The sequence below is a fragment of the Garra rufa genome, chromosome 10, assembly GCF_049309525.1.
Source record: "Garra rufa chromosome 10, GarRuf1.0, whole genome shotgun sequence".
Lineage (NCBI taxonomy): Eukaryota > Metazoa > Chordata > Actinopteri > Cypriniformes > Cyprinidae > Garra > Garra rufa.
The window spans coordinates 22,350,265-22,376,859 of record NC_133370.1 but is presented as its reverse complement, the minus strand read 5'-3'; the positions used below and the strand labels follow the sequence as shown (position 1 = coordinate 22,376,859).

The 26,595-nt window shown below is 34.5% G+C and overlaps 2 protein-coding genes across 2 annotated transcripts in view; both read left to right on the top strand.

Moving 5' to 3' along the window:
- colec12 (collectin sub-family member 12) overlaps nt 1-2,515 on the top strand; it is a 47,457-nt gene extending 44,942 nt beyond the window's left edge. The window contains exons 8-10 of the mRNA XM_073848260.1: nt 529-638; nt 821-963; nt 1,879-2,515. Coding sequence (XP_073704361.1) covers nt 529-638; nt 821-963; nt 1,879-1,898 — 273 coding nt within the window. The 3' untranslated portion in view covers nt 1,899-2,515. The remainder of the gene's footprint in view (nt 1-528; nt 639-820; nt 964-1,878) is intronic.
- Nucleotides 2,516-4,287: 1,772 nt separating this feature from the next.
- On the top strand, nt 4,288-24,943 carry stam (signal transducing adaptor molecule (SH3 domain and ITAM motif) 1). Its single transcript, XM_073848261.1, has 14 exons — nt 4,288-4,569; nt 14,502-14,586; nt 14,677-14,752; nt 14,877-14,972; nt 15,064-15,210; nt 16,781-16,871; nt 16,967-17,168; nt 17,476-17,570; nt 18,964-19,052; nt 19,270-19,357; nt 19,438-19,492; nt 20,417-20,570; nt 20,742-20,875; nt 22,591-24,943. The coding sequence occupies exons 1-14, from the start codon at nt 4,530-4,532 to the stop codon at nt 22,778-22,780; spliced, it is 1,542 nt and encodes a 513-aa protein (XP_073704362.1). The 5' UTR covers nt 4,288-4,529; the 3' UTR covers nt 22,781-24,943.
- Nucleotides 24,944-26,595: the final 1,652 nt, after the last annotated feature.

Below are 26,595 nucleotides of genomic sequence, written 5' to 3'. Positions count from 1 at the left end.
GGTGCTCGACACTCGACTTATCGTGACTAAGTTCAAGATGGCGGCGACTGGATTTTCTCTTCCAGGTACTGTCTGTATAAGTCTTCTTGTAAATAAACTACCGGTGCTTTTTCTGAGTTCTCAATGTCTCGTTTTAAATGTCAGGGCCCTTGGAAGTCTACCAATGAAGTGTGGAGCTACTTTGTGCCTCGTAAATGGCGTAAAACAGTGATTTATTTACATGGCTACTTCGATGCCCTATTGACTCTCATTGACAACCTGTTGTGAGCATCGGCTAACTGACCCCAGATTTCGGACTGCAGTGGACACAAACCGAGATGAGATATGCAAGGTACGTTCACACTCGGTATCATGATTCAATACACTTTAGGTCAAAATCACACCGGACTTCTCCTTTAATGACAGAACCTTCATTTTTGGGAGAACTATCCCTTTAACTATATTAAAACAGCTTACAGTCTTGAACTCTTAAACCTAACATTACTTTATAAATGGTACACAATGTCTACTTTATTATCTACCTACTAGCTATGGATAAAGAGGCAGATTTCTGGAAAGGGCTACTTTTGGCTGGGCCTCACTGACAGCGTTGATGAAAACATCTGGAGATGGGTGGACGGGACTTTGCCCAGCTATACGTGAGTCAATAACTAAAAGAAAATAGCCATTAACTCTATCACTGTTGATCCAGGGCATATAAATGTACAAAATCTGTAATGTTTATCAAGTTGCTCTATTATCTTGAGGATCCTCAGTAATGTGAGGAGATGGCAGTGCAAGGAAACATTCCCCATTAGTCTTGTCTGATTTGAATTGAAAGGAAATGGAAGCCTGGACAGCCTGATAACTGGAGCCATGGTCATGAGGCTGGGGAGGACTGTGCCGGGTTAATACATGAGGCCAGTTGGAACGACTTTTTCTGCACAGAACGCATTGGTTTCATTTGTGAACGAACTAATGAATGTAAGTTACAATTGTTTCTTGCATACACTACCAGTTTTTGGACAGTAAGATTTTCAAAGACATCTCATCTGCTCACCAAGCCTGCATTTATTTGATCCAAAATACAGTGATATTGTCAAATATTTTTACTATTTAAAATAACCTTTCTATTTGAATGTATATAAAAATTGTATTATTGCCATGATCAAAGCTAAATTTTCAGCATCATTACTCCAGTCTTCAGTGTCACATGATTCTTCAGAAATCATTCTAATATGCTGATTTGCTGTTCAAGAAACATTTATTATTATTATTGTTAATATTTAAAACACTATACCATTCAAAAGCTTTGAGTCAATATAATTGCATTTATTAATTGAATTTAATAAAAAAATATATTTTTAATTATAGAAATTAATACTTTTATTTCGCAAGGATGCTTTAAATTGATCAAAAGTGATGATAAAATGATAAAAAGCAATGCAATTTATAATGTTACAAAAAAAAATATTTCAGATAAATGCTGTTCTTCTGAACTTTCTATTTATCACAGAAACCTAAAGAAAATTCTACTTAGCTGTTTTCAACATAATAGTAAAGTGTTTTTTTGTGCAGCAAATTGAAATATTAGGATGATTTCTGATAGATCATGTGACTGGAGTAATGATGCCCAAAATTCAGCTTTGAAAGGGAATAAGGAATAAGTTAAAATACTGTATATTTAAATAGAAAACAGTTATTTTAAATAGTAAAAATTTACTTTTTTTTTACTGTACTTTGGATCAAATAAATGTAGGCTTGGTGAGCAGAAGACATTGAAAATCTTACTGTCCAAAAACTTTTGACTGGAAGTGTATATTTTTAATTTCTTTGTGTAGAAAATGATCTGCTTGAGTTAATATAATTCATTGAGGCTTTTCCCCCCATTACTCACAGCCAAAGTTCCAGTTTTATAGCACCTGTTGTGAATGAAGAGACAATCACAGAAACAGTTCAGAAGCCTTCTGTCATGGTATCCTCTCACAAAGCAGGAATGATCGCTTTGCCCAGAGAAGCCACGTGTGTGACGGACACAACGTCATCGGAAACGTCATCGACAATCACGAACGATTCAAGACTGCAAACTATACAATACACTGATCACCAGTCATGTTAATGTTTAGATAAGTGAAAAAGCTGTAATGTATTGTAATCATGTGATTGTAAATACCTGTTTTACCTGTGTCATTAACAAAGCTGATGCCACATTATTCCAGTGCAATACAATGAAGCTTTGTAGCTGCTTTAATTAAAATAAAAGCTTTTAACAGCCGACCGTAAAGCTACAGTTAATATGTTGATATGTTTTAATGACTATAATCCAAAATTTTTCACACCAGAGTTTACTTCTTACATCTTGGACATCATTGATGTGATTTTATGAATAGATCTTTAAAGCTTTGAATTTTTCAAATATTTGATTATGCCGTAGCTATGTATAAAATAGTTGTGTATTTGAATACATGTACATGTATGTAGTCATCATCAAAGACCATGTTTTTATCTGAAATAAAATATAGTTGGTATTTTTCAATATGCTTTATGTTGAAATCCTAATGCAGTAATGCAATATCAATTTGAGCTGCTTTATTTAGAATGCCATGCCAGTGTGTGTTTGCCTGTTGATTTGGCTTTTGCAGCTGTATACAGTACCTGTCAAAAATACTGTATATACAGTACCAGGCAAAAAATGTAATGGTTTTTAAAGAAGTTTCTTCTGCTCACCAAGCCTGGATTTATTTGATCCAAAGTACAGCAAAAACAGCAACATTTTAAAATTTGTACTTTCTAAAATACCTTGTGTTTTCTATTTGAACATATTTTAAAATGTAATTTATTCCTGTGATAAAAGGTACATTTTCAGCATTATTACTCCAGTTTTCAGTGCCTGTCAAAAATACTGTATATACACTATCAGTCAAAAGTTTTTGAACAGAAGTTTTTTAAAGAAGTCTCTTCTGCTCACTAAGCCTGCATTTATTTGACCCAAAGTAAAGACAGTAAAATGTTTAAAAAATATTTTTATTATTTAAAATAACTTTTCTATTTTAAAATATTTTCATTTATTCCTTTGATCAAAGCTAAATTTTTAGCATCATTGCTTCAGTCTTCAGTGTCACATGATCCTTCAGAAATCATTCTAATATGCTGACTTGCTGTTCAATAATAATATTTATTATTTTTTATAATTATCAATATTTAAAACAGTTGAGTACATTTTTTCAGGATTCTTTCATGAATAGAAAGCTTTTGTAAAATTATACGCTATACCATTCAAAAAATATATTTAATTTTTTTTAAAGAAATTATAGAAATTATTCATTTTATTTAGCAAGGATTACAGATAAATGCTGTTCTTCTGAACTTACTATTCATCAAAATAACCTGAAACAAATCTACTGAGCTGTTTTCAACATAACATGTATGATAATATATTATCGTTTTTAAATGTTTTTATCGTTTTTAAATGTTTTTAAATGTTTAAAAAGTCTCTTCTGCTTACCAATGCTGCAATTATTAATCAAAAATACAGTAAAAACAGCAATATTGTGAAATATTTTTTACAATTTTAAATAACTATTTTCTATTTACATTTATTTTAAAATGTAATTTATTCCTTTGATGCAAAAGATCACATGATCCTTTAGAAATCATTCTTATATGCTGATTTAGTGCTCAAAAAACATTATTTATTATACTTTATCATATTTATTTACTATGCTTATTATACTAAAAATAGGAAAGTATTATTTTAAATTAATATTTCACAATATTACTGTTTTAAGTGTATGATTTTAAAATAATTATAAAACATTTTTAAATAATTAACTTTTTTTAAAATTATCTATATATTTAAATTTAATTTACAACATTTGTGGAAAATCCCAGAAGGTAGGTCAGTGTGACTTATTGGTGTTTACTTTTCTCTTTCATTATTTACTTGTTTATTATTTACTTGTTTAGCCCAAATCAGTGTCAAAATATGCTGATATTACAATTTATGAATTATCCTCTTTTTAAAACCAACATACAAAACCACTGCTAGATAAAAAGCACATTGTCGTTGAAGGCAAGTTGCTACCCTGCCCAATCATGAAAGTCACAATTGAATATTTTAACTCCAATAAGACAAAAAAAAGTGTTTATATCATCTCGTGACTGCTGAGTCAGAGAGAGTGCACCATGTGATACAGTCATATGATTTATCAGCTGTATTTTCCCTAACCTTCACAAAGTCATTATTTACACTGTTCCTTAAACAGATTCCAGTGTCGAACAACAAACATCTCGTTCACATCCCGTTCATATTTATTTGGATATGCCCAGCTGTTTGTGTTTTTTAACTGTGTGGTATGTGCAATAGCTCTGCTACCCAGAATGCACCGCTGCAGGGCTGCGAGTAAGTGACTGAGGAGGGGGTCCCATCAGCAACACAGAGTGTAGTTTCTCTTTTATTATGTTTATTAATTCACTTTTAACCAAGTGCTGACAGGGAGACGAACAAGAAGAGGATCGAGCTTAGATTTCGTCGCGTGTATATCTCGGCCATGCCTCTCTTCACGTCAAATCCCTTTGATCAAGATGTTGGTAAGTTTGAGATGTCATACAGTTAGCAGCCGAGCTAACGGAGCTCATATGTGTCTATTGTTGTTCATGGCAACCCACCGGCTTTTCGTTTCTTTTCTGTTAACGCTAACTATTTGTGCGAATGTCGCATTCCAGTGTTTAAATAATTCCCACTAGTGGTTTTACCCCGAAACTATTAACGTGACGCTAGATAGTAATGACAACAGTTTCACAGCTAGAGAGCTTAACATGTTATTAGCCTGATGGCTAGCCAAGTTTGTAGCTAAGGATTGCAAGTAAAATCACATTTTCTTTATCTGTGTGGCACTGACAGTGCACCACTGAGCAAAACCACAGGCTTTGCAGTTCACTTCAGATGATTTGAGCTGTCTCACTTTTAATGGTTTAATTCATCCTCGACCGTTCGTTCACAAGCTAACGGTTCACACGGTGACGCTGCAAATGTCCTCAGCTGCTCCTTTTATATATTATTAGCCGTGTTTGTCTTGCTGACTAATGTGATTCCAGCTGCACGACTGTATCCTTAATAGTAGGCCATTAGTAAGATTACAGTGTTGCATTGTCTATATTATTGTTGTATTATGAGCCTGCTGATCATAACCTTTAAAAGATCTCAGCCAGCCTGTGCGGATATAATATAAATGCAATTTAGCTTTTAAGTGTTAGTTTGTAGATTCTCATATTGATCTGAATATGTTCAGTCTTTGCAGATGAAATCAATGGCATATTTTGACAGTGATGTACAGTAGCTGCAGATGTCATTGTTTGAGCTCGTCTGAAGGCGTTTTCTGTGTGGAATTCGTTTCCTAGCTGGTTTTGTTTATTGTAAACGTTTTGTAGGGGTATTTCTGTACCAGATACTGATGGACAGATACTGAACACGTACAGTGTGTTTTGTTTTGGTTTTGGTTAACCTTTGTCCTTTATATGACAGCTTGCTAGATTGACAAACATAATCTCACAACAAATGTAGATCATTGGTTAACCTTCTGTAAACAGGGTTATAGCTTTCTCAATGTGTCATAAATTAACGTTTTTTATTAAGGGAAATATTTGCTGCCTGGGCTGGAATTGATTTTCATGAGGCTTTAAATAATTGTGGATGTTAATTATCAAATCGAATCCACATCTAAGTAAAAAAAAGGGTTTTAAAAAGATTAACTTGCACTTAATTAGCCATATCTGTGATACTCAGATGTAAACAACAGCATGGATTGCACAGTTAATGTACTACTGAATATGTTGTTCTGCTAATTTCTGCTGTCTAAACCATGGGAAAAAAAAAAAAAACATGTGAAAACAGCTAAATCAGGTAGAGAAGGACTTTGTAAGCAGGAAAGGGCACAGATATTTTGATAAACTAAAATTAATAGGTGGTAAAGATACATATAAGCAGTATTAATTAAGATATTATAAAATATCTATAAAACTCAAATGTTGTCAAGATTCTGTGTGTCCAACCACAAGTGCCTTTTGTACCTCAGGCAGTTTTTGGGACTCGTCTCCTTAATTTGTTATAACTAATAAAGTACTCCAAATATTTCTCTTGTTCTGAGCGACTACAGCCCGTAACATGACAATAATTGATACTTTTCGGCAGCAATAATCAGTAGAATATGCAAGTTTTGTTTGTTTCGGTGGCATTGTTTTTGTTCAGTGCCGCGCCAATATGACTGATTGGTTAAACAAAGCCACATTTTTAAGTGTAATGTAAACATATTCAGATATCTGGCATATACACTACCGTTTTTTCTTCTTTTTTTAAATTAATACGTTTATTCAGCAAGGATGCGTTAAATTGATTGAAAATGACAGTAAAGATTTATAATGTTATAAAAGATTTGTATTTCAAATTAATGCTGTCCTTTGTATCACAGTTCCTACAAAAATATTAAGCAGCATATTCCAAATTGATTGAGAAATTTCTTGAACACCACATCAAATTGCCACATTCTTAATGTAAACATATAAAATTTTCTGGCATATAGAGGGTTTGCACTTAGTTAGCCAGATTCGTGGCCATATCTGTGATACTCAGATGTAAACAACAGCATGGATTGCATAGTTAATGTACTACTAAATACATTGTTCTGCTAATTTCTAGGGATGCACCGATCATGATTTTTCATGGCCGATTCCGATACCGATTTTTTACAAGCAAGCTGGCCGATTCCGATACTGATTTCCGATTTTTTTCAAAAACAAGAAGTTATGCAAGTAAACAACATAAACAACATGTTTATTTAGTATTTAATAGGCCAATCTGGCTTTGGCTATTGAATCAATAGCATCTGACATCTGAAATTAAATAATAAATAAAAAATATGAAAGTAAATACAGTTTAATAAGTAAAACATGCTTTTAGTAAAGTAAAACAGCAAGCCAACAGGCATTTTAATGTAAAATAATAATAATCATTCTTAACAGAACAGATTTTTATTTTTGGCTTTTCAAAAGTAAAGTAATGCTTTTTACAAAAATAAGCATCTCAGCTTTGTCACAAGTGAGTCTGTTTCTTTTTTCATCTGTCACGTGAGAAGCTGAGCTGAACAAACGTTCGCTGTCTGCGCTTGTGCAGGGCGAGGACAGGTACGCTTGCGCAACTTCAGCGAGCACAGGAAAGCGGCTGTCCTTTGCAGACATTGCAGATTGCAATCTTCACGTCCTGCTCACAGATTTCGAAAAACCGCCACACAAGTGACATGTTTCTGAATGAATCGAATGCCGCGGCCCGCGCACACACTTCCGGAAAAAATTCGATTCGATTTATGGCCGGTCAACCGGTGCATCCCTACTAATTTCTGCTGTCTAAACCACAGAAAACACATATGGAAGCTTCTAGATCATATAGAGAATGAATTAGTAAGCAGGAAAGGGCACAATATTTTGACAAATCAAAGTTAATAGGTGGTAAAGATGCATATAAGCAGTATTAATTAAGATATTAGCTTAATATTTCACCTATCTGACTAAATATTATAAGAACAAACTCAAATGTTGTCAAGATTCTTGCCCTGGTAATCCTGCTTCAGTTTGGCCAACCACAAACGCCTTTTGTTCCCCAGGCAGTTTTTTGCACTCTTCTCCTTTATAATTGTTATAACTTTTGGCAGTCTATAGTACTCCGAATCTTTTTTCCTGGTCTGAGCAATTAGTACACCCCATAACCTGACAACAATTAATCATTTTCAGCAGCAATAATGAGCAAAATATGCAAGTTTTGTTTGTTTCAGTGGCATTGTTTTTGTTCAGTGCCACCAATTTGACCGATTCATAAGTATTTTAGCATATATACACTACCATTTTTAAAAAATAATACGTTTAATTGAGCAAGGATGCGTTAAATTGATCGAAGATGACAGTAAAGATTTATAATGTTGCAAAAGATTTGTATTTCAAATTAATGCTGTCCTTTGTATCACAGTTCCTACAAAAACATTAAGCAGCATATTCAAAATTGATTAGGAAATTTCTTGAACACCAAATCAAAATGTTTTTTTTTTATTTGATAAATGCCTAAATTCAGCCTCTATGACAGTGGTTCTCAAAGTGGGGTCCGTGGACCCCTAGGGGTCCGTGGCGCACTTCCTGGGGGTCCGTGGAAAGTTTGCTACAAAATATAATCAAACCCGGAGAAAGTGCAAGGACCATCGTCATTACTCCCGCGTGTGAAACGTAACGCCGGTTTCACACTGCACGCGTAAGCAGGGCGTAAGCAGCACGTAAGCTGAGCAGAAGCGGCGCGCATCCATTTTCCTTTCACACTGGAAGCGTTTGTCGCGCGCAGCTGAACCGCAGCTTGTGTACTTCCAATATAGACAAGTATTGTTCATTCAGTCACGCATTTCAGGTGTTCTCCAAGAACTGTCTGTCATGTGCTTTGATTTGTGATATGTTGTATGTTGTAGATTTAAGTAGCAAATTAGAAACGCTAAAATATTGAATATATTTTTAGACAAAGATCGTCTTGGTTTATGATAATTATAGCAACAGTTTTTCAATAACGAAAAGAATATGTAAAATTATGGTATTTTGGTATTTGTTTTACATTTGTTGCCATGACATGGTTAGATTCATATGATATTTTCATATTTTTTTATGGTGGTTGTCCAACTTTGAGATAATCATCACGTTTATAATGAAACCATTATATTTAAAAACATGTTAAAACATATGATATAAAAATATAATTTGTTGGTACTACTGTAAATCTATATTAAATAATTATAGGATCTCCTTCAGTACTTTCAGAATCTTCTCTTTTAAAAATGATTTTATTTCTGTATTTTAAAATGTTTTATAATAACATTTTAATGGCAGTAGTATGTTTATATATTCTTGTATATATCAAAACAAGCAGAAAATAGTACAAACTTTGCTTACGTGATTGTTTTGAACAAGTAGGCTAATTTATAGACATTATCTCCAAACAAATGCATTATTTTTGCCGGTGAGCCTTTTAAACCGTGATTGTGATTAGGGGTGGGTATCGTTTGAATTTTATCGATTTCGATTCCGATTCCGATTCCACTTATCGATTCCGATTCTTTTCGATTCCCAGTTTCGATTCCGATTTAGTAAAAAAAAAAAAAAAAAAACAACAAACACAAAAGTCAAACATTAATATATTAAACATGTTTATTTTCAGTGCTAGCTTGCAACATATTATTTTATTACAGGGGTTCTCAACCTTTTTTATATCAGGTCCCCCTTCTTCTCGGGTCAGTTTTGCAAGGCCCCCCTATGCCTGACATTTCCTCTAAAGGTGTTTATTTTTTAACCTTTTTTATTAACCTAAACATTAGTTTTGCCTTTTTATTTTTCTCCTGCATGTTATAAAAAAAAAATCAAACAAACTTTAAATTAAAGCTATACTTTTGAATTTAAAAGAAAATCCTCTGCTCTAACTTTTTAACATGAATACACACATACAGATTTAAAGCACCTAAATTATTTAATTCAGACATTCTTCACAACTTCAGAGTACTCTTTCTTAAGTGACTGAATATCTACTGTTTGTATTTATTATAAAATAAACATATAAATGAAAAATACAGTAAATACATTGTAAATCTGTTTATGCTGGTGCTCATATGTGCTTAAACACCACTGACCCTTACAAGATCCACCTCTATGGGTAAGCATTCATTATAAAAAACTCACAGGACATTCATTTTGAAAACTATGCAAATATTTTGAAATTTCACGCAAAATTACTATGGATCAGAGCACCGAAAGCATGAATAGTTTGTGAATCAACAGCGGACTTATGCGTGCCTAATGTACGACTCCGATATACAAGAATGAATACATTAGGCACGCGCGAGTTCGTTACTATTACTCTGGTCATCTTTGCCTTTACATTACCGGGAGGGTTTGTTTCATGCAGCCAAGAGATAAAGTAGATACCTGTCTTCCCGCGGGGGTATAAGTGACTTTTATGTGGGCTTTTGCGGGACGAAATAACATATTCCTTCTGGAGTGGGCGGGCGCAGGACTAAAATCCGTCCCTTGCAGATCTCTAAGATGAAGTTTGCGTGCAGCGGTAGATTTGTCTTCGGTTTTTACAAAGCGTAGACACACTTTTAAACGCTTACCGTGATCCATCTTTTCGATTGATGTTTACATTACCACGTAAAGTCCTGGCAGATTGCACGCGCGGAAGGTCCTGGCAGATCACTAGATGGAAAAAATGCAACCAGGAATCGAAACGAGGAATCGAAATTTTAATATTATAACAAGTATCCGATTCTTTATCTTAAGTATCCGATTCCAGAATCGGAATCGATTTTCGATTCCCAACCCTAATTGTGATACATGATTTTATGGATAACTTGTTATTTTTCGTGTGAATCAGGTCAGATTTGATCAAGAACGATGCACTGTGGTTTTAATCCATCGTAAGCGGCGCAGCAAAAATAGACTCGGCGCCAAAACGATCGCAGCACTGACGCTTCTGCTCTGCTCCTGCTACGCTTTGCCGCGCCGTCCCTGCGTGCGGTGTGAATGCTCTAATCTGTTAACATGGGCGTCGGAAAAAATACGCGCTGTTTACGCCCTGCTTACGCGCGCAGAAACCGTTTGTCCGCGCTGCCTTCGCCACAGTTCTGACCTAAAGGAGGATGCACGCTGCTGGAGTTATATAGAAATACACTGTTTTAATAATTTTAATGTAATTATTTCAATTGTAGCAGCTTGTTTTTTAGGATTAATCTCCATACTAATCTGCCCTCAGACCCAGCTAAAATGATCAGATCAAAACTGTTATTTTTGACTCTGAGCTTGGAATATTATTTGGATTGAAAGTTTGATTTTACAGAAAATGTAGGCCTAAATAGTATCAGAAATAAATAAGAAAAATTACACACGTTTGATCGTGTTATGATGATGATGATTTCGTTCTGTTTAAAAAATGAAAAATAAATGATTTTTTTTTTCATGAAAAGAGTGCTTATGCTTTAATATTTGTCCGTGAGCGGCCCTGAAAAGCCACTTTTCAACTCAGCCTGTCTACTGTCTATCCCATCATGCAGAATACATGTTCGTCTGATGTACCGCTCTGCAAATTAGTCACAATAACGTTTCTTTGCCTCGTATATGAAGCGCAACACTGCACTTCTCGGGTCGGCGGCATCAGCGCGATCCCTTACATTGTGATTACAGAGGAAAGAAATATAAAAGTCTGCTTTATTTTATGTACTTCCACAATAACAACAAAACGTCACAAATTGCCTTTGTAAAAATACAGGGTGAGCTCTGGCAATTTATGTCTCTATGCAGCTTGAAAGGTCTACTTCAATAAAAGAATCGAAAACAAAATTGTGTTTATTTAATTCGTATAACTCCAACAAGAGGTAGTGTACAGTCTTTAGTACAAATTTCGTGGCTTGATTCAAAGATAAAATTTAATAATGTATAATAAATATCATATAATTTGTATATAATCATACTAAGTATCAAGGCCGCCCAGGCATGTTAAATTAATATTCAAGCAATAAGCTCATGTCTTTTACCCACGAACAAAAATACGAAAAATCGAGCTTTTCGCTTTTCCGTTTCTCAAACAAAATGAAATAATAATAATAGGCCACTCAAATTTTTATTATGCTTATTATTATTATTATTATTATTATTATTATTATTATTATTATATTATTATAAGGCGTATTATTATTTTATTATAAAATCTTATTTAAGATAATCAAAACTATTAAATCTGAATAATCGACTTTTTGATTGATTTAACAGCAAATCGAAATGGGAGCAGAAATAAATAGAATTCATAATAAAAAATATAATAATAGGCCTTATAATAATAATAATAATAATAATAGCTTAATTATTATTATTATTATTATTATTATTATTATTTTGTTTTGTTTGAGAAAAGAAAAAACGAAATTAAGCTAGATTTTTATTTTTTGTAATTTTGTATTTATTCTGGATGATGCGATAGACAGTAAAGACAGGTTGAGTTGAAAAGTGGCTTTTCATTGCCGCCCACATAATTATTAAAGCTCTCTTTTTACCCACGGACAAACATACTAAAACTGATTTTTTTTTTTTCATTAATTTTGTTCATTTTTGAAACAGAACGAAATTATTATCATAATACAATCAAACCGTTTGTCATTTCTCTTTTATTTCTTTATGATCGTATTTCAATTTTCTGTAAAATAGAACTTTCATCCAAATAATATTCCAAGCTCAGAGTCGATTATTCAGAAATAACAGTTTTGATCTGATCATCTTAAATCCTCTGGGTCTGAGGGCAGATTGGAAATTAATCCTAATAAACATATTACATTAAAATTATTAAAACAGTGTATTTCTATATAACTCCAGAAACGTGCATCCTCCTTTATGTCCTGTTATATTCCCTATAACAGGAATATCAGATCGTTTTTATGACATAAGATGTCGTTTTTACGAGAAAAGATGTAGTTTTTATGAGAAAAGATGTCGTTATAACCACATAGCTGAGTGTGGAAAAAAATGTGTGTGGCAGCAATGCGTCACCGTATCAATCTGCCAAAACATTTCCCTCAGACTTTAACTTCACGTCTCCAGCTAATGAATGAAAGCCAATTAAACCGGTGCATTATGTTCAGCACTCCCCCCGCTTTAATTCGGGGCCAATAGAAACTTTGTTGTTACATTACGTCAATCCGTCAAAGCACTATAAAAACGCTAACCTAACGTTACTAGGCTAGAATGCACAATGGATAAATATTTAAAAAGGTCAAGTATTGATAATCCCAAATTGGTGCATTGTCATTGTATTTTATATCTGAGCACTATACTTATCCTTATTATCCTTATCAAAAATCCTTTTGAAATTCACTGTGTTCCACTGTGTGGCTGCAGGGTTAATTTTTACTTGTCCCCCACCCCACCTCAAACACACACCAGTTAAACATATATTTTCATAACACATGAAGTCATTCCAAAAAAGTTTGATTCTATCTGTTTATTGCCTGTAATTGCATCAGTGCATTTTCATTGCATTTTAGGACTATACCTATAAAAGCCTTTTGCACTATTTACATTGTGTTCCACTGTGTTCTTGCAGTTCATTTTTAATTGCTCAACCCTTTCCCATCGTTCTCTCTCTCTCACACACGTGATTTAGCTATTACATTTGTGTTGCGGTTATGAGGGGGTCCTTGGAAATTTTTCTGCCCTATGAGGGGTCCCTATCTCCAGATAGTTTGAGAACCCCTGCTCTATGATACTTGAGACTTTTAAAAACATTACAAAAAAACCTAGTAAAAATACATATAGACTGCTCTTTAAACATTTGGGATCAGTAGATTTTTAATGTTTTTAAAAGAAATCTCTTTTGCTCATCAAGGCAGCATTTATTTGATCACAAACACAGAAAAAAACATAATATATTGTGAAATATTATTACAATTTAAAATAATGGTTTTCTTTTTTTAATATACTTTAAAATGTAATTTATTCTTGTGATGTAAGGCTGAATTTTCAACATCATTACTCTAGTCTTCAGTGTCGCATGGTCCTTCAGAAATCATTTTAATATGCTGATTTGTTACCAGTGTTGAAAACAGTTGTGCTGCTTAATAATGTTTTGGAACCTGTGACATTCTTTCTAGGATTCTTTGATGAATAAAAAGTCTAAAGGTACCCCATTTATTTTAAATAGGCATCTTTTCTAACAATTTAAGTTTTTAGTTTTACTATCACCTTGTATCAATTTAACACATCCTTGCTGAATAAAAGTATTCATTTCTTTAAAAAAAAAGAAAGAACTGCCCCCAAAACGTTTAAACAGCAGTGTATTGTTAAAAAAGATTTCTATTTTAAATAAACGCTGTTCTTTTAACATTTTATTAAACATTGACAATAAATCAGCATATTAAAATGATTTCCGAAGGATCATGTGACACTGAATACTGGAGTAATGACAGAAGAAAATTCAGCTTTGCATCACATAAATATTTTAAAGTATAAATATTTTTTTAAGTATATTAAAATAGAAAACCATTATTTTAAATTGCAATAATATTTCACAATGTTACTGGTTTTTTTTCTGTATTTTTGATCAAATAAATGCATCCTTGAGCAGTCTTTAAAAGCATAAAAATTTACTGATCCCAAACTTTTGAACGTCAGTGTATATCTAATTTCTTGCTATTATAATTTGTTATTATTACTGTATAACCTGTGCTGAGTGACTTTTTTTGCCCTTATATTTTAAATATACGGGTTATTTTTACTCCTTTTGGTGGCATTTTTATCTCAAGCACTGACTCTGGTTTCTGTAATAAGGTGTAACAGAGCCGGTGGCCTTTCACAGATATACATTCATTAATTTGCATATAAATGTTATGCCATTGAATCTGTGAAATCACAGAAAGCCTTTATCATTTTGAGGGATAAACATTTGAGTTACTATTTTTTTGCAGAGAAAGCGACAAGTGAGATGAACACAGCTGAGGACTGGGGACTCATTCTGGACATTTGTGACAAGATTGGACAGTCTCGCACTGGGTTAGTGAACAAGCATTCTGGATGTTTCTAAGAGTGCCTTTAGATGAATCTGTATTTAAAAGGTTAAACATTATTGCTTGTCTTCTGAAGGCCTAAAGAATGTCTGCGATCTATAATGAGGAGAGTGAATCACAAGGATCCGCATGTTGCCATGCAAGCATTGACGGTAAGCCAAATGATTCTTAATGCTTTCTAGTGGATGAGGAGAAATCATGCTTCAATCTTAAGTATGCAATCATCAGAAGCCATTAATGAGCTATCGAGAATCAACTGAGTGTTTTCTCTTTCAGCTACTTGGTGCGTGTGTTTCAAACTGCGGAAAAATATTTCATTTAGAGGTCTGCTCCAGGGAATTTGCTAGCGAAGTTAGTAACGTGCTAAATAAGGTATGTGTTTCTTTTTGTTTCTAGAAATACTGCATGCTTCAGTTGTTTAATCCAGCAGTGAAAGTCTAAAGTTTTGTCTTTTCTGATCAAGGGTCATCCAAAAGTGTGTGAGAAGCTGAAGGCTCTGATGGTGGAATGGGCTGAGGATTTCCGTAATGACCCTCAGCTCAGCCTTATATCGGCCATGATCAAGAACCTCAGAGAACAGGGAGTCATCTTCCCTGCTGTGGGCTCTCAGGTGAGCAGACAATCCAGATCCCTGCAGGACAGATCTGCCAGTTCACTGGATTTAGTAAAATGCTGTAATTATTTCTATAAAAAGTGTGTGGGGAATTAAATGTGTGTCAGGAGGTCAGTTTAAAGGCCTTATCTCAGTCTTCAGTGCATAAAATATGCACAACATAATATTAAAGGAAATTAAATGAATCTAACTCTCTTATCAAAGCTGCTTTAATTTGATTAAAAATACATAAAATCTGTAATATTGTGAAATATTGTTGCAATGGTTTTCTATTTTAATATACTATAAAATATATTTCTGTGATGCAAATATTCATTTTCTTTAGTCGTTACTCCAGTCACATGATCCTTAAAACTTTTTGATATGCTTATTTATTATCAATGTTGAAAAAATGTGCTGCTTAATATTTTTTGGACCCTGTGAACATTTAATGTAGTTTTCTTTAATGAATTAAACATAAAAAGGTGAACAGCATTTATTTAAAATAGAAATCATTTTAACAATACTGTTCAAAAGTTTTGAGGCCAGTGATTTTTTTTCTTTCTTTTTTGATAAAAAATAATAATTTTATTCAGCAAGGATAGGATAAATTGATAAAATGTGATAGTAAAAAGTTACATTGATGTCTATTTAAAATGAATGATGTACTTTGAAACTTTTTATTCATCAAAAAAAGCAAAAAAAAAAAAAAAATATCCTGAAAAAAGTATCACAGGTTCCAAAAAATATAAAGCAGCACAGTTTGTTCTAACATTGATAATAAATCAGCATATTAGAATGATTTCTGAAGGATCGTAAGACACTGAAGACTGGAGTAATGATGCTAAAAGTATATTAAAATACAAAACTGTAATTTTAAATTGTAATACTATTTCACAAATTACTGTTTTTTTTTTTTGTTGTTTTTTTTTTAGTTGAATAAATGCAGCCTTAATGAGCAGAAGAGTTATCTTTAAAACATTAAAAATCTTACCGATCCCAAACTTTAGAACAGAAGTGCATATGCTACCATTTAAAGGTCTGGGTTCAGTAAATGTTTTTATTTATTTTTTTAGTTTATTAAATTTTTATAGTAATAAAATTAAAACATTTATTTCACAAAGATGCATTAAGTTGATCAAAAGTGACAGACATTTATAATGTTATATAATATATTTATATTTCAAATAAGTGCTGTTCTTTTATACTTTCTTCTCATAAAATAATTTTCCGCAAAAGTAGCTTTGCCAGCAAATAAATAAATTCCATAATAAAATAAAAATAATGTCAAATATATTTAAATAGAAAACTGTAATTATAAAATATAATATTACTGTTTATACTGTATTTTTAATTAAATAAATGATTCATAAGCATATGACATTTGAAAAAATCTTACTGACCTCAAACTTTTGAACGGTAGTATAAAATATGTAATGTCTTTTTTTTCTTTTATATTATTGCAGACGGTGTATAATATATTGATAGGTGAATATGTTAACTATGTTCTGTTGCGTCAGACTTTGTGTGAATGAGTTTAAAAAGGGGAAAATATGTGTATGATAATGAGACGTTTACATTTGTTCAGGCAGCGGAACAAGCTAAAGCCAGTCCTGCATTGGTAGCTAAAGACCCTGCAACATCAACAAACAAGAAAGAAGAAGAAGACCTTGCTAAAGGTGGGCGCAGATCTGTAATCCTGAGATGAACGATGAATCCCTACGATGAATTGCCTTGAAGAGTTTATCTCTCTGTCTGTGTCTCTCTTTCCCAGCAATTGAACTGTCTCTGAAGGACCAGAGGCAACAGCAACAGCCTCAGGTCTCTCTGTCTGGCCTCTACCCGAGCACCAGCAGCCTCCTCGCATCTCACAAGGCTGATGGCAGAAAGGTCAGGGCCATCTATGACTTCGAGGCAGCCGAGGACAATGAGCTCACCTTTAAATCAGGCGAGATCATCACCATCCTGGATGACGGGTGAGTCTGGTTCTGTTCATTGATGCTCACAATGAATTCCACTCACAGGCTGTGTTTGAAATCATTATCTTCGTATGATATTCACTTGTTTCTGTTTGGAAAGGCTTGTTTGCACTTTCAGCTCATTTTGGTTGCTAAGTTACAAACACGATTATGAAGCAGAAGTAGTGTTTTAAAGTAGAAGCGGTTAGTAGACATTGAGCGCTCTGTAGAGATTGAGTAAATGATTCCAAACACAGCCAAAGAGTTTAAATGAGTTAAATGACACTTAGTGGGAGGTGGCTTAAGCATCTCTTTTCTATCACAGTGACCCTAACTGGTGGAAGGGTGAGACGTATCAGGGTGTTGGGCTTTTTCCGTCAAACTTTGTGACAGCAGATCTGACAGCAGAGCCTGAGATGAGTAAGTAAAGCTGTCACATCTACTCTTTTCCACCTGCAGCCTGCAGCCCCTCAAAGTCTCTTCCTGTTATAAAACATTTTCTAATAATTTTTCTCTTTTCACTCTACCATTTCACTCAAAAGTTTTTTTAAGAAAATTAAAGGATTAGCTCACTTTCAGAATAATTTCCTGATAATTTACTCAAGATGCACCGCAAAGAAATTAAGGTTTTTGAGGAAAACATTCCAGGATTTTCTCCATATAGTGGACTTCCCTCTACTCAATTTTGAGGAGAAAATATAATTTTTCGCACTACCCTTTTGAACCGATGTACACAGATAAAGAACTAACCACACATGACCTTTACAACATGATTACATAATGCGTGAAGTCTGGCTAGTGCAAGATGAGCATTTGTGGTTCAAAAGTATATACACTTTTTCTTTTTTTTTTAGAAAATGACCAATCGTTTCGCTAGATAAGACACTTATTCCTCGGTCAGAATTGGGTAGAGCTCTTTGAAGCAGCACTGAAACTGCAATTTGGACCTTCAACCCATTGATCACCATTGAAGTCCACTATATGGAGGAAAATCCTGGAATGTTTTCCTCAAAAACCTTAGTTTCTTTTCGACTAAAGAAAGAAAGACATAAAAACATCTTGGATTACATGAGGGTGAGTAAATTATAGGGATATTTTTATTCTGGAGGTGAGCTAAAAGAGCTTTCTTAATCATCAAAAAATCCTGACAAAAATGTAGCACAGTTTACACAAAAATATTAGCAGCACAACTGTTTTCAAACATGGTAATTATAAGAAACGTTACTTGAACAGCAAATCAGAATATTGGAATGATTTCTGAAGGATCATGTGACACTGAAGACTGGAGTAATGATGCTAAAAATGATTACCTTTGCCGTCACAAGAATAAATTACACTTTAAAATACGTTAAAATAGAAAAGCTATTTTAAATTATAATAATTTTTCACAATATTACGATGTTTACTGTATTTTTTACTGTATCTGAATTAGGTTTTTTTTTGTTTGTTTGTTTTGTTTATAATTTTCAATACAAGATCAATTTCAATATTTTGTATGTCATTCTTTTGCTTTATCGTGCCAAGCAGTCATGCCAGCATGATTGGACAACGTTCCAAAGAATGTTCTTTGGAAGTTCTTTGGAAGAACATTTGACCATCTGTACAAAAGAATTCACATGAACAATGTCACAAAGTGCTTGTTTTGAAAACCAAATCTTCCAAATGTCAGTGTGTTTAAATTATTTTTAATCCCATATTTTCAATGTGGCCTCAGCTTTTTGGACCCCAGTGTGCGTTGTCACAACAATATTCTTTTGGATTTTTGTTCTCTGCTTATTACGTTAAGTCATCTTTAATACTTCTCTGTCCTTAGTGAAAACGGAGAAGAAGACAGTGCAGTTCAGTGAGGACGTCCAGGTAGAGACGATTGAACCGGAGCCAGAGCCTGCCTATATCGATGAGGTGAGGCTGCATATTTCCCCCAGTATTTGGCACTGTATTGTGTTGATTCATTTGCCTCATACACAACCACAGACACATATAAAATTACACAGTGAAATGATCCACTATTCACTGTTTCCCTTTAAAAACATAAGATGCTTTGGAGAATTTGTCGTATTAACTCTCATGGAAGTGACATGCAGTCTGTAATTTTGTAAGTTTTTGTGATGTTCTGCAGGAGAAAATGGACCAGCTGCTTCAGATGATCCAGAGTGCAGACCCAACAGATGACCAGTCAGACACCTGTGAACTCCTGCAGTTGGAGGGTGAGTCTAAAACCATATCAGTGTGTTCTGACAGAGAGTTTGATTCATTAATTCATAATTGTTCCTCTCTTCTTAATTAGCTGCTTGCAACCAGATGGGTCCTCTCATTGATCAGAAGTTAGAGGACACTGACAGGTACTCAAAGTCCCATCTAAAAACATCCTTCCATACAGTTGAGGTCAAAAGTTTACATCCCCCCTTCAGAATCTGAAAAATTATCATTATTTTACCTAAATTAAGAGGGATCATACAAAATGCATGTAATTGTTTGTTTAGTACTGTCCTGAATAAGATATTTCAAAAGATGTTTACATAAAATAGTCCACAAGAGAAAATAATATTTGAATTTATAAAAACGACCCAGTTCAAAACTTTTGAATTTAAAGATCAGGGTAGATTTAACTTATTTTGTCTTCTGGTAAACATGTAAGAAGTTTTTCCTTCTAAAACATCAGTGAGCATTTGAAACTGTATTAGTTGAGTCCCTCAGTTGTCCTCAGTGTTAAAAGATGAATCTCAAAACCATACAGTCATTGTTGGAAAGGGTTCAAATACACAAAAATGCTGGAAAACCAAAGAATTTGTGGGACCTGAAGGATTTTTCTGAAGAACAGTGGGCAGTTTAACTATTCAGGACAAAAAAGAGCATGAGCAACTATCAGAAAACAAAAAAAATAAAAACACACACAGCTGTGGATCATTCAGGTAACAACACAGTATTAAAAATCAAGGGGATGTAAACTTTTGAACAGGGTCATTTTTATAACCAACTATTATTTTCTCATGTGGACTATATGTAAACACATTATATGTGAAATATCTTATTCAGGTCAATACTAAATAAACAATAATGTGCATTTTGTATGTTCCCTCTTATTTTGGATGAAATAATTAACATTTTGCAGATTCTGAAAGGGTGATGTAAACTTTTGACCTTAACTGTATGTCTAGCAAAGGCTTTAGTGAATAAAATTTATTGAGACAAATGCCTACATCATTCCTCATAGATCTCATTCATAATGAGTCTGCCATTTGTTTTTTTTTTTGTTTTTTTTTAAGAAAACACTCAGAGCTGTCTGAATTGAACATGAAGGTCATGGAAGCGCTGTCTCTCTATGCTAAGCTAATGAATGAAGACCCAGTATACACTATGTATGCCAAACTTCAGAGCCAGCAATACTACATGCAGCAGACCCCTAACGCTTCTCAGCAGGTGAGAGTCTGTCAGATGATCCAAGTGTGTGTGTGTGTGTGTGTGTGTGTGTGTGTGTGTGTGTGTGTGTGTGTTTGTTTGCTAGATGTGATTTAAATTGCTGTGATGGCTGTTTGTGGTTGATTGTTTTGGCTGTGAGAAACACCAGAGTATTTTCTGTTTTACTTCCAGGTGTACCCTGGCCAGTCCACTGGAGGGCAGTATGCAATGGGCAGCACAGCAGTACCAGGATACAATGTTCCAATGGAGCAGCTTTCTGCAATGAACCAAACAGGAACACCAATGGCTGGACAGCCGGCTCCAAGGTAATCACGCTATTATATTTCCAAAGTTAAACAATTTCTGTACATTTAAAAACTTCATTATTGTTATTATTATTATTATTATATAATCATTTTGTATAATTAGATAAAATATTTTAAAATTTATTGTTGTTTTTGTTAGTTGTTGTTAACAATAAATTGTCATTATTAAATAATGTTGTTGTTATTAAATAAAAATAAAAATCTGTATCAATGCATTATTAATAATAATGTTTATATAATTAGATAAAATAATTATTTTTTGAAATATATTATTGTAACATTTAAAATAAAAAGTTGTAATTTTGTCTATTTTTTTATTAAGTTATTTAAATTATATTACTATTTTTGTTTAAATTTTAAATTATGAAAATAAAAGCAGTATCATAATAATAATAGTGGTGGGCTGTTATCGGCGTTAACGTGCTGCATTAACGTGAGACTCTTATCGGGCGATAAAAAATATCGCTGTTAATCTATTCTCAAATTTGGGTTGGGAGCAGGGTCTATACTACGCAAGCTATGATGACTTTCACCTTGATATTTTAGCGCGGATGTATACCTAGCTGAATTGCACTGTGGGGGGCGAGAACGAGTCTTCGAACCTGTGTGTATGCCTACTGTGAAATTACCACATCAAACGAGACATGCTAACATGGATGCAGCTATGAAGCTGCCGGGTTTGCTTCAGGGCAGGGGCGTTGCTAGACCCTTTTTACTAGGGCACTTTGATAATCCTGAAATAAAGACATTAAACTATATGCAACAACTGAATTGACGTTTCTAAAAGCAACGCAGTTTAACCGAAGACTATGCACGCAGATATCCATGCCCGTGCGCATCTGTGTATTTAACTGCAACGCGCACGTCACGCAGCCTTTTACGCAGAAGTACATGCAGTTTAGGAATAGCTGGTTACACAAGTTTGTATAGTTAATTGTGTTGTAAATGCAATTGTCAAGCAGTCTGTGATGCATTTTGGAAACAGGAGATAAGCCCCTGGTCTAATGCACCACCTAGCTTGAGAAACCCGTTCTCAAAGACTTACTTTTAGTCATTATTTGGGTAGCACACATTCTGAATGCCTTCGGAAGAATTCAAATTAGCCATTTTAATCTAGATTAATTCCAAGATTACAGTGAGATTAATCTAGATAAAAAAAAATAGTCTATGCCCACCACTAAATAATAATAATATATTATTGTATATAATAATTCTGTATAACTAAATAAAATATTAAGTAATAATTTAATGTTTTTGTTGTTAAATAAAACAAGTTGTATCGGTTAATAATGTTTATATAATTAGATAAAATATTTAATAATAATTCATTATTATAATATGTTGTTTTAAATGTAAAATAAGTTGTATCAATGTATGATTCTCTTTGATAATTTGTATAATTTAAATCAAATTAATTAATTGTTGTTGTCATTGTTATTTAATGTAAAAAAAAATAAAAATAAAAGTTGTATTCATTTATTAATAATAATTGTTGTGGTTGCTGTTTTTCCTTTTTATTATTATTGTTGAAAAATCAAATCCTTTATCAAACTAAAAAGCTGTATCAATGCATGGATGATAATAATAATAGTTATATTTATTTAAATATAAAAATACAAATATTTGTATTTATTTTTATGTTTCATTTTTTTTATTGTCTGTTATTTATTACTTTCGTATATTATCTATCATTTATTATCTCTTATTATCTGCAGTGATGTTCATATGTACATGGGCCAGCCTCCAGTCTACAGCCCGAACCCTGGCAGCATGCCTCCAGCTGATGTCCAGTCCTACCAGACCCCAGTCGGCGCTCCAGTGGCCATGAGCCAGACCCCCGTCTACACCCAGAGCCTCCCTGTAGACAACCAACAGACCCCTTACCCTGAGAAAGCCCTCTTATAGGACCCCTAGAGACTCATACAAACACACACACACACACAGTCATAAACAAGGAACATTCAGCTCACACAAAGATATCTCCTAGATCGTCTTCTCCTCCTTTTCTTTAAGACACTACAAACAAACACTGATTCCGATCATGACAGGATGTGCCGATCGTTGACTACTAACCGGTGGTGTGCTCACAGAGCGGTTCCGATCGTCATACCTTTTTTTTTTTTGGTCTCTTTTATAAGAACCTTTTGTTGAAGGTGAACGCTAAGTTATACGGTTTATTTGGCAGCGTCATTATAATAATTAACTGGACACAAAGAGAGCATGCTTGTGTTGTACATACATTTCCGTACCAATGTAGGTCCCGATAGTCCAGTGTTTGTCACAACAGGTCCTGAAGGGGAGGTTACATCAGTGTGTGTGTGTGTGTGTGTGTGTGTGTGTGTGTGTGTGAGAGAGAGAGAGAGAGAGAGAGAGAGAGAGAGCAAGTGTGTTCAGTCCCTCAAAAGTCATCTCGCCTCTCCTCCAGAACCATGTAGCGAAACACTGCCATTGTCTTGACAGTAACCCATCACCCCAATGTCTCTAAGCTCGATTTTCAGTGTTAAGAAGATCAGATGTTTTTTAGTGCATTTTATTTATATTTTGATTGTCGTTTTGCTGTTTTAATTGACAGTACTTTAATAGAAGGATGTAATATTCTGCCTGTGTGCAGATGTGTATATACGAGAGCTCACTTCTGTCTTTAGAGCGCAACGTTCAAAGCAGCTGCTTCTCCTGTAGAAAGGGCACATGGGAAGTTGAGGAGTAATGCTACTCCACATCATGCACTTTTAATTTACCCTTTTCATTACCCTCATTTCAGACGTGTCCACTTAAAGAAAAAGTTCACTTTTAGAACAAAAATGTACAGATAATTTACTCACCCCTTTGTCATCCAAGATGTTCATGTGTTGCTTTCTTCAGGAAAACAAGTTTGAACTTCAAAAATGCAGTTTAAGTGCAGCTTCAAGGGGCTCTAAATGACCCCAGCCGAGGAAGAAGGGTCTTATCTAGCGAAGCGATCGGTTGTTTCCCAAAAAATTAAAATGTATATACTTTTTAACCTCAAATGCTTGTCTTGTTTAGCTCTGTGTGTACTCGGTTCAAGACAGGAAAACTCCCATCTCATTTTCTTCTCCAACTTCAAAATCGTCCTACATTGATGTTTTACCTTTTTTTTGTAAGGTGTTTGATCTTTGCACGTTCACTTTGCAAACACTGGGTCTGTACTTCTGCAGCGATGTGGGATGATTTTAAAGCTGGAGTAGAAAATGAGACGGGAGTTTTTCTACCTTACCCTAACTGTCTTGAACTGGAGTACATGGCGTTTACGCAGAGCTAGCTTTTGAGGTTAAAAAATATATCAATTGACTTTTTGTTAGAAAAGAACTGATCGTTTTGCTAGAGAAAACCCTTCTTCCTTGGCTGGGATTGTTTAGATATCTTAGAAGCTGTGTTTAAACTGCATTTTGGAGTTTCCACTATATGGCGAGAAATCCTGAAATGTTTTCTTCAAAAAACTATTTCTTTGCGACTGAAGAAAGAAAGACATGAGAGTAAATTACCTGTAAATTTTTGTTCTGGAAGTGAGCTTTTCCTTTCAAAACGTACGCTTCCTCCGCTCTCGAAGAAGAAGAACCTGAATGGCATTAGCCCTGCACTCGAACTTTTCCCTTTTGTGATCGAAATACTCATGCGACTTTTTTCAAACTCTCTGAGTCCGTATCCCCTGAGAATGAATGATCATAGGGCGTGGAATGATTGAACTAACCTCTTACTTTTTCGTAAAGTAAGTCCTAGCAAGGGCTGAGACTGACACTAAAGAGAGCAGACACTGTTGATTTGAATCTCCTACTCTAAACTAAGGCAGTACCCCTCTCTGTCTCTGTGTAGCTCCAGTGTTATCAGAGTAGTTGTTGACGTTTCATAGAGAACATTCTGGGAAATTGGGACCACGGGCCAGTTGTAACACCTTAGCGTTTGCACACGGAGATGATGATCCTTACGTCAACCTTATCCACAGGGAAAATGACTGTTTTTGGTGTATCAGTTCTATGTACCCCGTTGTTTGTATGTACTATTTTAATCATCTTAATTATTAGTATTCACAATAAAACTAGGCCAAATGTACAGCACACGTCATGTGTCGTGTTTATGAGTCACTAGCGTGTTCTTTGCTCAGGTAATGTAAGCAGGGCTCAGACTACAGGAGTTTTAAAGGTCCCATATCGTACACATTTCTGGAGGTTTATTTTATTTGTTGATGTCCTTAAGAATATATATTTGCGGTATAAGTGCCAAAATCCATCTCAATATATTTTTACAGCTCCTTTTTTAGGAGCTCTGTCAAAAACAGGTCGATTTTGGCCCATCTAATTAATATTCATGAGCCTCTCTTCTGATTGGCCTGTTGTTTTCTGAGTGACGCACAACCAGGCCAATCACAGGTAACTACGGTCATGTATGCTGTAAGCGTAAGCGAGCTCAGAGCAATAGAGAGAGCTGATACTCAACAGGATATTTTAGAATGATCATTAATGTTTTTTCTTTTACAAACACCGAATGCAGTAGGCTACATAACTGTTGCTTTAGTAAAGCCCCTTTCACAATGCGCGCTGATTCTGGAAAATTACGGGAACTGTGTGAACCAAAGCCAGAACCTAAAGGCAGTGTTGTAGTAATGATGCACGTTATCAAGCGACTCTTCACAACGAAAAATAACGTTAAGTGCAAAGTGGAATGAAGCAGCGATCATCAGGCAGAGCCAGCTCCTCACTATCAGCGCTGAAGCACAGTTTGTTCAGGTTAGTTTCAGTTTAGTGAAGTACGCGTCGCATTACATCTCACATCCAAATGTCACATGTCTTTATGGTTTGTGTGCAAAGCATGCACAGATTCCGGAAAACAACTGTGAATGAACCAAATTAAACAATTCCGGAACAAATCGTGGGACACATTATGCGTGTATTTACCGGAATCGCTGTGTGAAAGAGGCTGAAGTTGACGTGCCGCTGGTCTCTTATATTCACGTTGTTCTGAAGCCTGTGTAATGATCGTAGCTTGACATCTATCGACTGAACAGGGTTTTCTCCACTTGTTTTCCTGTTGTTGTTGCTCAATGGAATGGATGCGTTCAGGCCCGGATTGGCTAATCGGGAGGACCGGGAGAATTCCCGGTGGGCCGGTCCGTTTTTTTGGCCGCGAGGGCCGGTGTCCCTAGCTGCCTGCACTCACAGCAGTCGCCATGGGCGGACTGTCCATCGGGAGAATTTTTTGGCCCGCTACCCTCCAATTTTTATTATTATTATTTAATATTGTTGTTGTTATTGTTTTTGTCCGCCAAAACGACGCGAGGCTGAAGTAGAAGTGCCCAGGTGGAGCAGAGAGACAAATCTGTCCTGTTTAGGACCTAAAGTGCAGGTCAGTTACATCTGTAAACAGACTATTGTAGTTTTGTCTTTGTTTACTTAAGTATTGAACAGCTAACAAATGTTAATCTATAAAAATATCGTTTTAAAACAGGTTTAGGGAGCTACCCTTATACAAAATTAACTGTGATTTTACAAAACATGTTTACTATAGTTATACAATAATTATAGAATATACAATGGTTTTGCTACACTATAGTTTCACCATGGTATAAAATTCTGATTATACTAATGGGAATCAATCCTAAAAAAAAAAAAACATGGTTACTATGTTTACCATAGGCTCAATAATATCATGGTTAATTTTCCTTAGGGCCAAACATGACCCATTATAATGCAAAACATGTTTAGTTT

Bases quoted from the DNA above. Each gene is read 5' to 3' on its own strand.
- stam (XM_073848261.1), top strand. From the start codon at position 4,530: ATGCCTCTCTTCACGTCAAATCCCTTTGATCAAGATGTTG. The intron at 4,570-14,501 runs GTAAGTTTGAGA...ATTTTTTTGCAG, and splicing joins TCCCTTTGATCAAGATGTTG to AGAAAGCGACAAGTGAGATG. The intron at 14,753-14,876 runs GTAAGCCAAATG...TTTCTCTTTCAG, and splicing joins TTGCCATGCAAGCATTGACG to CTACTTGGTGCGTGTGTTTC.